This window comes from Cupressus sempervirens, chromosome 6, assembly GCF_028749045.1.
Source record: "Cupressus sempervirens isolate cs-2001-9-10 chromosome 6, ASM2874904v1, whole genome shotgun sequence".
Classification (NCBI taxonomy): domain Eukaryota; kingdom Viridiplantae; phylum Streptophyta; class Pinopsida; order Cupressales; family Cupressaceae; genus Cupressus; species Cupressus sempervirens.
Genome location: NC_143123.1, coordinates 151,570,160 through 151,581,850, shown reverse-complemented (window position 1 = coordinate 151,581,850; position 11,691 = coordinate 151,570,160). Strand labels below are relative to the sequence as shown.

The 11,691-nt window shown below is 31.3% G+C and overlaps 1 protein-coding gene across 1 annotated transcript; it reads right to left on the bottom strand.

Moving 5' to 3' along the window:
- Nucleotides 1-8,645: 8,645 nt before the first annotated feature.
- LOC149551691 (uncharacterized) lies at nt 8,646-11,190 on the bottom strand. Its single transcript, XM_089789728.1, has 4 exons — nt 11,023-11,190; nt 10,636-10,892; nt 9,105-9,684; nt 8,646-9,002 (listed from the first exon to the last, which is right to left on the bottom strand). The coding sequence occupies exons 1-4, from the start codon at nt 11,160-11,162 to the stop codon at nt 8,840-8,842; spliced, it is 1,140 nt and encodes a 379-aa protein (XP_089645854.1). The 5' UTR covers nt 11,163-11,190; the 3' UTR covers nt 8,646-8,839.
- Nucleotides 11,191-11,691: the final 501 nt, after the last annotated feature.

The window sequence follows — 11,691 nt, the reverse complement described above, 5'->3', positions numbered from 1 at the left end:
ATGCTCGGTTTGTGCCTTCTTCTTCCATGGAGGTTCTTCAGATTAGCAGTTTTCTTTTTGATGGTAGATTTTGCGGCTTCTTCATGCTTCACTGATGATCTTCATGATCACTCCTTGTTCCTATTTTAGGAGACATTTTCCTAGTTGGAGGCTTCTTCTGTTCTTCATTAGGTTTTTACCTCTTTTTGGGGGAGGGTTTTTCCCACATGGTTTCTCTCTTTCCTTGTTTATAGAGGTTGCATCTTTTGCATTTGTTCATGGGTACCTAAAATGGCCTTGTTGTCGAGACCCATTCCTACATTTCTTAGTTTTGTGAGCTTAAGGCATTTCCCTAAGTTGCACTTAAGGGGGGGTGTTAGAGTAAATAATTTATTATTTATTATTTATTCTATTTACTTAAGCTCACTTAGGTAAATGCATTTCATTTATTAGTTGTAGCCTAGGAGTTAGTTATAAGTTGTTGACAATACGGGAGTTTGTTCTCTCCTAAGTCATATGTATCCTCTCACATTGTTCGAGGACTATGCACCTCATGTGGATGTATGCTTAGTTGTCACACTTATCTCCTGGCGTCTTCTAACTTGTTCTACAAGCTTCCTTGAGGCCTTTATAAGTGGTCTCTCTCTCATTGTAAAATAATTACATTATTGCATTCTCATTGTAAATACATATTTTCTTGTGTTTGCATATTTTATCTCTCATATCTATTTAGATTTTTTCCCTTGCTCCACGCTCTTCCTTCCATGGCTTACCTTTTACAGGTTATTGCATGTAGGTGATCTTGGGCATCTTCGGAGTTGGATTTTATCAACTCCAACATATTTCTCCCTCTTTTACAATAATGCAAAATATGTGTCCTCTCTATATGTAGATATAGTCAATTCCAAGTTCCTCTATCACATTGCAAGTGACTATAAGTCTTCTAATTTAGCTACTTCATTACTTTAGGTAGCTCCTAAAGTAATATCCACTGCATCAAGTTTTAAGATACAACATTCATCTTAGTTGATGTAGGGCACTACTCATGCTTCTTAAGTAGCTTTGGATAGGGGTATCACCCCTAGTTTGCTTCTAAGATATTCGTGTGCATCCTTGGGTAAAGATTTCTTTTGTATTCACATATTCCATTCTTACTTCTTTGTCTTGATACTTGATTATAATGTGCTTAGTTTTTGTGTGTATCACAGGGTTCTTTGATATATTTATAGCACTTGTATTATCACAATAAAGTACCACAAGTTTAGTGATTTCCTCCTTTATGCCTTTGAGTAGTTGTTTGATTCATACCACATTTGTACAATTTATTGTAGCAGCCACATATTCATCTTCAACAGTAGATTGAGATATACAATTTTGTTTCTTACTAGTCTAAGTGACCAATTTCATTCCTAAGAAAAATTCTCCACTACTTGTGTTGTTTCTATCATCAATATTTCTAGTCCAATCAACATCTGTATAGGCTCTTAACTCAAATTTTTCATTTTTCTTATAGTATAGACCATAGTCTTTTGTTCCTTTTAGATATCACATAATTATCTTAACAGCCATCAAATGATTCTCCTTAGGATTTGTGAAAAATCTTGCAACAATCCCAACAAATAATGCAATGTTAGGTCTGCTATGTGGGTGATCCCACAATAATGGGTTCCACTTTTTGACCAATTTTGACACTGAAATCAATAGTTTTGCAACAAACATCACATTCAAGTGACTATATCTCCAAAACTATAAATAATTTCAAGATGACATAAACTAGTGATTTTGAGTACTTTGTTCCTACTTTGTAACCATATTTTTTAATCTAAAAAAAAATTTATTTATGTCAATTTTTTTTATCTCCTCCGAAAAGTGGTACATAATAAAATTCAATATTTTTAAAGAGTGACAGTCTGTTTGACACACATAACTTTTTTTTTAGAAATGATAATGAAGTAATTCTTTTGGCATTAGATTTGTAACATCAATATCCAGAGGATGCATTTGGTTTGATTTATTTTGGTTGAATATTGTATAGTTTATGAAGTTTTGAAGTGACATGAATCGTAATTCAGATATACGTTCTGTTTGACACAGATAATTTGAAGTCAATTTATCATAAACCTAAAAAAAAAAAAATTGAATAGAAAGGTATCTCAATAAGCTAGTTCCTACATATTTTTCAAAAAAAAATTGACCTGATTTACTAATTTTTTCGAGGTGTCAAAGTCGGTTGATGTTCAATCGGTAATGAACCTATAATGAGTTAAACTCATATTTGAAAGTCTTAATGACTAAAATATGTATTACAATTATAGTCATTAGAAAGCTTGCTCTGAGCAGCACATTTTGACATTTTTTATTTTATAGTAGGAGATCATTCTGCTACAATTATGGGAGTCAAAAGAGCGAAAAAAATGAAAAAAAGGTTAAAATTTTCCTAATTTTACGCGCATTCACGTGAACATATTAGGCATGTTCACACGAACATGCCCTTTAAAATTTCATGACCGCCAAGAAATTTAAAAGGCTAGTTCGGGCAAACATGCCTAGATCCATTGTGTTCGTGCGAACAGTCAAAAAACCTTTAAAAGATCAATTTGTAAAGCTATTTAAACCGCCAGAAATCGATGCGATACATGTTCACGCAAACATATGGGATAGGCATGTTCGCAAAAACATGCCTTCAAAGCTGCTAACATGTTTGTGTGAACATGCCTATCCCATATGTTTGCGTGAACACGTCTGTGAGGTTCGCGCAAACGTATGGTGGATTGAATTCTAAAAAATTTCCAACTTTTCTAAGTTTGTTCGTCCCACTAAAGTGAAACCCATTATTGTGGGATCACCCATGTACTACATACTGCAATTTCTCAATCATAGACATATACAATGTTTGATTCACATTAGTAGAATCATCATTCTTTGACTATTTGTCTCTTACCACCATAGGTGTGCTAACTAGTTTTGAATCTTCCAATCCAAAAGTTTTCAATATTTCCTTCACATACTTAGACTGAGTGATGTAAATTCCATATTGCATCTAATATACTTGCAAGAAAACAAAGAAATTGATCTCTCCAAACATAGACATCTCAAATTCTTTCTTTATTTCATTTGCAAATGTCTTACATAATGGATCTTGACCTCCAAATATGATATCATCAATGAAAAATTTCAGCTAGTAAAATACCTTTACCTCCTTTTGTCTCCAAGTACAGATTTTTGTTATCATCAGTCTTCTCAAAACCAATCTTCACAAGATAATTTTGAAGCCTTTCATACCATGCTTTTGGGGCTCTCTTTAAACCATATAAATCTTTTTGTAGTCTACATACCATGTTCTTATTGTTTGAATCAACAAATCCTTCTAGTCATTCTATGTAAACCTCTTCTTCTAATATACTATTCAGAAATGTTGACTTCACATCCATTTGATAAACTTTGAAACCTTTGTATGTAAAGTAAGCAAGAAGAGTTCTTACTCCTTCCAATCTTGCAACAAGGGTGAATGTTTCTCCATACTATATTCCTTCTTCTTGTGCATACCACTTGGAAACTAATCTTGCCCTATTTCTTGTGACTTCACCATTTTCATGTAACTTATTGTTGTAAACCCACTTGGTTCCAATCACATTCTTGTCCTCTAGTCTAAGAACTAGAGTTTGTGTCTTGTTCTTCTCAGTCTAATCAATCTCTTCTTTCATGTCTTTACTCCAATCCTCATTCTCTGAGGCATCTTTCACTTTCTTAGACTCGTGCATGATCAACAACCATGTATCACTTCTCAGCTTATTCCTTGTCATTTTTCTAGCTTTTTATCTCCAATAATTTGTTCAACAGGGTGACATCTTTTGATACACTTTAACAATCTTGGTTTTGCTCTTCTTTCTTCAATAGGTTTGTCAAATTTAGAGTCACTATGTACTTCTCTATCATATAGATCAGTATCTCTTTCATGTACAGTTATCTCAGAAATAGAATGTGCCCAGCTTCTATCTGCAACTCAGCTCCTAGAGGCAACTCAGTTCTTAAATGCAACTCGACATTCATTTTATGTGACTCAAAAATCATAGAAACTTGTTGTTGATTTCCAACTTGTTTATAGAATCTTCATCAGGAAGCATACATTCATAAAATTATACAAAGTATTTGTACTTTTCAGGTTCCTTCATAGGTTTAGCTTCATGTACCTCTATATATTCAACAAACTTCACATTTACACTTTTCACAACTTTGTTAGTGTTAGTATTTAAACACTTATAAGCTTTACTTCTTATGGAATAGCCAAGGAATATACCTTCTTCACTTTTAGCATCTAATTTACCATTCTCAAAGTCCTTAAGAATGTAGCACTTGCTTCCAAATACCTTAAAGTATTTTACATTAGGTGAGTATCCATACCATAATTCAAAACGTGTTGAATGAGTACCTTTCTTAACTTATACACAGTTCAAGGTAAACACACTTGTACTTACATCTTCTCTCCAGTATTTCAAAGTAGTATTCTTCTCCATCATGAGTGTTCTAGCATGGTCCATTATAGATTCGTTCCTCCTTTCAGAAATTCCATTTTGTGGTGGGGTTCTAGATGCAAAAGTTTGTCTCTTGATTACTCTATCATTATAGAACATCTGAAACTCATTTGATGTAAATTCTCCACCTCTGTCAAATCTTAGACATTTCAAGCTTTTTTCTGTCTCATTTTTAACTTTACCTAAGTACCACTTAAACATTTGGAAAGCATCATATTTATATTTCATAAACATAATTGTCATCATCTTAGAATAATTATCAACAAATAGGATAATATACTTGTCACATTTGTAGCTTTGCACATCAATTGGCCCACACAAATCAATATGAACTATTTCTAGAATTTCTTTAGAGGTGTGAGTCTTACTTTTAAAACTAGATTTTGTCATCTTGCCTAACTAACATTGTTTGAAAATCATATTCTCAAGTTTCTTTAGTTTAGGAAAACCTCGAACTCTTTTCGTGTTACTGATACTCACTAAGTTATCAAAGTTAACATGACATAACCTCTTATGTGATAGCCACACATCATCAAATTCTACAACAAGACAAGTAGCATCATTCATATCAAGATAAAATAGATTACCTCTAGTTTGATTACCTTTTCTAATTAGTTTCACATCAGTGTCATAGATCTTTGCTATCTTGTTCTCAAACTCGACTTTGCAACTTGAACTATTTAGTTGTGACATAGTCAACAAGTTATAGTTAAGTCCATCTACATAATAAGCATTGTAACACATGATCTTTTCTATGAATCTGATTGATCCTTTTCCTTTTATCAAAATTAGCCTTTTTTTATATCTTATCTCATTTTATATCTATTTATATTCTAAACTTTTCACTTTACCTCATATATGTATGACTTATTCTAATAAATTTGTCATTATTAGTCGTTTATTTCACCTTGTTCTCACTTCCCCATCCTGGGGCAATCTCAAGGCATGTAAGTTTGATCCTAAGAGGCCTCATTGAAACAAGAATATTAGTTTTTTTGAAAATGACTTTTTTTGACACTTTCCCTTTCCTACAACCCATTGCAAGTCAATTTTCAGTGCGTATTTGTAACATGTTATTAGTTCTTGTAAGTAGACTAAGTACTATTGTGATAGTTTTTAGATTTCATGCCTTAACTAGTGATTAAAACTATTCACTTCTAGGTTAGAATTAATCATTTCTAAATTTTATTTTCAAATTAATAGATTATGCATAGTATAGATGCAAAAAAAATTAACTTTATAACTTATTAAAAATATTTTTCTATTATTTGATTGGATAGATTCAATTAGGGCAGATTTCATGGATTATAAAACTAATACTTTATAAGAATAATTTTATGATTTATTATCTAATGTGATTTATTAATGTTTAATATTATTAAATTTACAAATTAATATAAATTTCTATAATTTTAATGTATTATACTTTATAGAATATATTTTTTGTTAATCAATTTAAAATATTAAAAATATATATCAATAATTATATTTAACACTAAAATTAAAATTTAAGATTAGATTAGTCATACTTTATATAATTATAGCAAAAAATATTTTATAATATAATTATAATTATAGAAAATGATAATATTTTTATTAATTAAAACATTTATCATACTATAATAAATTCATTAAAATAAAACTAAAAATTAAATGTACATGTATGTGGCACTTGTTAAATCTTGGTATTGAAAGAAATTGAATGTACAACTAATTCATATGTTTGAATTTGAAGGAAAATTATCATATGCACAAATCAATTTCAAAAGAATTTTATAAAAAAATTGAATCAAAATATATTAGATTATTTACATGTTTGCAAATATCACCTTTAAATCTTTTATCAATATCTTAAATCTGATTTACTAGAACCTGGTATAAAAGACATTTAATTTTATATTAACAATATAAGAACATCTTCAAAGAGTTTTTAAATACCAATATTGTAAACCCTGTCATTAGATCACATGCTGACTCTTTCTTGGCAGCTTATCAGATTCCCCAAAATACTATCTATCAATTCTCTGATTTAAATAAAACTTTGGAAAACTACAGTGAATAGATTATCCATTTGAAAAACTTTGGAAAACTTTGGAAAACTCTTTAAAACTATAAACAGTTATGGAAACGCGTGGAGACATAAGGGTGTGGATCTCCACTGTTTGGACGGCATCATTCATTTTTCTTAATTTTGTTAGTTATTGTTTTTTAAATCATAATTATAAAATGAGATGAGGTATCTGTTTGGAATTTTTCATTGTCCTATCAGTTGTATTGTGTACGACTTTTTAGAGAAGAGTATTTTTAAGAATATGTATTGCGTAATCAAGATAGATACACAACTGCATGGCCTCATGCTAATTGTGACATTACATAATTCTTGTAATTAAATATAAAATAACTAACATGAAAAAATGGATGTTTGTTCATGTTATATATTTTAAATAATAAAGTATTGTAGGATGTAGTATAGTTACAGTTTATTTAATGATTATGTTAGAATAATAAGGAAAAATAATTTATATGTATGAGATTGTATTTATTATTGTATGGTTTGTCAAAAGAGGTAATTCTTAATCAAATCTTTTAAAGTAAAATTATCAGATGATAAACTAAGAATTTTCACTTAGAATTGGACAGTTATGATGAATTTATTTATCTATATCAAAATGTTTCTCCCAATTCTTAACGGAGAGGACAAAATTATCTAAAAACAAGATCTCAAAATATCATACTAATAAAATCATGGTGAAGGGGAAAAAAAGTTAAAAATTTGATTCTTCAAGATCTGCATGGAGTTTTAAAGAGTGCATTCTATTTATTCACATCTTCTAAAAAAATTTGGATTGTAGATCGTAAAAAATTCCCAACCAAATCATATTTAGATTGGATTTAGAATTTTCCACAAGGAAATCAAGCACTCAATCACCTATTCTTTGTAGTCAAAATCAATGAGATACTCTAAGTACTTTGAATAATTTAATCCTTGGAAAATTTATTGTTTCCACCAAAAATAGATCTTCAACAAAGGTGAAGAAACAAGAAAATAAGAACTCTTCTTCTCTAATTCCAAGATCCTAGGATCATATAAAATAGCTAGTACCTAGCACCTAGTGATGGAAAAGCCATACTAGTAGAACTAGTTGCAATAACCATCAACATCTAACCTTTAGGTTCAAAGAGTAGGAAACCCTTGAAAACATCTTAGCCAGGATCACTCCTTCAACCATGTATAGAAGAATATAACTCATTTGAAGACACCTTGGCCCCTCACAATGCTATAAATGGTAAAGATTCTAGACCAAACCTTGTGCTTCTAGAAGCAAATTACCAAATTTCAAAAAGATGTATGTCATTGTATTGAACAAAAGGTCTATCATACTCATCTTTGGTGTTAGAGATTAAACTTATGTCATCTCAACATTGCCCTCTCCTTTGCCCTTCCTTCTTAAACCTAAAGTCCATTGTTGGCTTTCTCATTACTCATTGTTTTAATCTTAACCAAAAATCTTGTCAAGATCAATGAATTGCTAATCTATCTTAACATTTATATGGTTAAACCAAATTTTACCATATTATCTTTTATTTGTTTGGCAATATTTTTCTACTTTCTACAAGTGCCAATACTAGAATGGACTTCATTTGTTTTGATATAATGTCAAAGCTAGGGTGTAATCTCATTCTTTGTCAAAACACTAGTAAATGTGATATTTTTTAGAAATAAAATACCAAAACTAGAATACTATTGTCCTTGGACAAAATAAATGTACTCAAATTATTTGGTAAAACACCAATACAAAATATACTTTAAATGTTGAGATAATATTAAATAAATTTAGTAAGAATTTAGATATATTGATACGGTATGTTTATTTGTGTAAATGTTTACAATTACTAGAATCATATCTTTTAGATTAAATTTTTATCTTTCAAGTTGCAAAATTCTCTATATGTAAATGTGTGAACATTAGAATTGTATATTAATATAATACTATCATTGTTAAATTAAGTTGATCTCACTTCCATAAATTAAATTACTCATATAATACTTACATTTATCCGAAAAGAGAATCCAAATCATTCATTATATTCCATGTAATCACAAATGAAAACCATTTAACGACAAGAAAAATCTTTAATAATTCTTTTTTTAAATATCAATAAAATAGTAACCGACCACAATTCTTAGCACTAGCATAGACAGAATAAGAACAAACCCACGGGGAATATAGAGCAATTAAGATATTATTAAAGCTGAATTTGCATCCTGGAATTCCATTGGGACCTTGCAAATTTTATTAAATCATACTTGGTCAACTAATGGGCATTTACAAAGAAGTAGAATTGGTAGAGAACCAGTAGATTGTCGAGAATGGTGAGAAATATGTATTTCCTGTCTCTGGATTCGGAATGTCTTCATGTTTAGGAGGAAGTCCTCCCACAGTAGAAACTCTCTGAACGTATTTCACTTGCTCTATAAACAATTTACTTCTACAAGTATGACAACAAGGGAAAAAAAAAACCATGAGTACAATAATGATAAAAATAATTATAATAGAAGAATCAGAAGAAGAATATGAATGATATACTTACATGTAAGGAGCATGATCAGCAGTATAAGTAGTGGCCTCCAGTTTGGTCCAAGTGATACTGTCTTTATCTACTATAACTTCACTCAATAACTTGCAAGTCACACTAACTTTCCCAAGAGCAGAAGGCAATGACAATTCCCATGTGGGCTGTCCTCCCTTCTCATCAACATGTGAAAGAAAAAAGTGTCTTCCCACTACTTGCTGGCCCGGTGAAGTATACAGCAAAGCTGATACATTGAAATTGATCCAGGAAGAACCATTGAATCTGTAGTGCTGATATCCTTCTCCATATAATCCCAAAAGAGGGATTGAATTCTTTGAATGGATTCTTATTTCGGATGGAATTGTTGCTGTATCAGGGAATCTATCCTGAGACCAGAAGGAATATTGTGCAGTGTATGAAACTTTGATTTTTTTACCACTTTTTTCACAACTTGGTGGAGGAACTCCACCTTTGGAATGCCTTCGTTGAACATATGATACCTCACTTGCATGGCCATGCCCACTATGACTAACTCCCTTTAGCAGCAAATCATCAATGTCATCTTCACTCTTGGCCTTTTGTGTACCGATTGCAGTAACTATAGATCACATTGATAACATGTCAGGAATTAATAAGCATGAGGGATGAATGAATGTTATACTGCTATTATAATTCAATTGTGTAGTTTTGGAATTAAACGTATTCATCATGTTGAATTTTGATATGAATATATATCTTTTATTTCTCAAATGATTGAAATAGTTGTATATCACATCTGTAATCGATTAAAGAATTTGGAGATTATTTTTAAATATGTAATAATTAAATATTTAAATGTAATTCTAGGATGATAAAGATATATCTACTAGTTTTTTTGTCAATAGAAATTGAATGATTCCAAATGAACTTATTGGAAATCTAAATCTTGTTGAATGCAGGTTTTGACATAATAGGAGACGAGGCTGGAATTATGCACTATGCAGATTTAGGCAGAAATATTCCTCGGTCCTTAACTCTTCCCACACAACCACCACCAGACTTATAGATCACAGGAGGCCATCAAACCATATCATAAATCTCGAAGAAGAATTATTGGAAGAATTCCACATCTGCAGTTTGTTGTGCAGTTTGTTACCATATTCAAACTGGAATTAATTCCACAGCCCCTCTACGTACACTTAACTTACGGCAACAAACACACCCACATAAGTAAGGTTGTTAAGATTAGTATGAATTCTGTCCAGATTGTGATACAATTCTAGAAAGATATAAAGGCTTCTATAAATAGGAGCAATTGCAATGCATTGAAATCAACCATATTTTTTTTGCTTGTTTCTTCTATCTTCCGTTATAATATCCTTGTTCTTGTTCACTGCTGTCATTTAAACAGATCCATCTCTATTTTTCTTCTTTCTTCATCAGGAACGCTAGGGTTAGTCCAACAGGTTGGTATTGACACTCGTTTATATTTCTGAATCAAAAGTTTTTATCCCTTCAAAATGATAACTAAAATATTCAATGAGCAGTGTTTATATTAAATATACAATACCTGTAACAGTTGACTTGGGTATGGCAGACACGGGATCTCCTTTCAGCATGCTGAATGAAAATGTGGGCTGACCTCCTTGAGCCAGTAGATGATTAAGGTAGTAATGGTAGCCCACTGGTACACTTTTCTTATCACCATAAGGAGAGTAAAGTTTTGCATTTGCTCCAACATGGGTATACTCCATTATCTCAGACCCATTTGATCTCTTCTCACATTGGTATATCTGGACTCCTCTTGCCTTCACTTTCACAAACATTCTGCCATTAAAACATGTGTGAATTCATGAGATAGGATTTCCTAAATCTGCCTCTATAGTTTTCCATGTAAACACATCAAAATTTAAACCTCTTCATGTAAAAAAACACATAGATTAAGATGATTTCTTACGAGTTTCCAAAAGGAGGCTGGATTGAACTCTTTGTAAGTTGAAATGTTGCAGCAGCGGCATGTTGAAACAAAAGACACGTTGCCAGTTGCAATACCATAAGTGAGATTACATGCAAAAGGTTTCTGCTTATCAAAGCCATGGGATAGCTCTTTGCTCTTTGCTCTTCTTTTCTCTAAAGAACTGAGATTGTTTTCATCTAAACAATGGCGAAGGAATATATATAGGCATCTGGATCTCATGCTGACTTTTTCTTAGGAAGTTATCACATTCTCCAAAATACTACCCATTCTCTGATTTAGTTAAAACTCTGGAAAGCTTCTGTGAATGATTATCCTCTTAAAGACTGAGTTTTAGAATTAAAATAAATGGCAGGGAATTTTGACTTGTTAAAACTAAAGGCAGTTATGGAAACGCGTTATGACATAATGGTGAAGTTTATACTACTCTGATATGGACAGCCGATGTTTTTAATCATTTCAGATTGGAGAGAGTCATTATTGGCATGCAAATAAGGCGAGACATCTATTCTGAATGGTACATAAAAAATTAAAATAAGGCATTTGTTTTGAAATCTTCGTGATCATATCGGTTGTATTAGCAGAAAACATTTTCTAAAGAATCTGCATGAAAGAGTCAAGATGGATCTACAACTGAATTAGTGTGACACT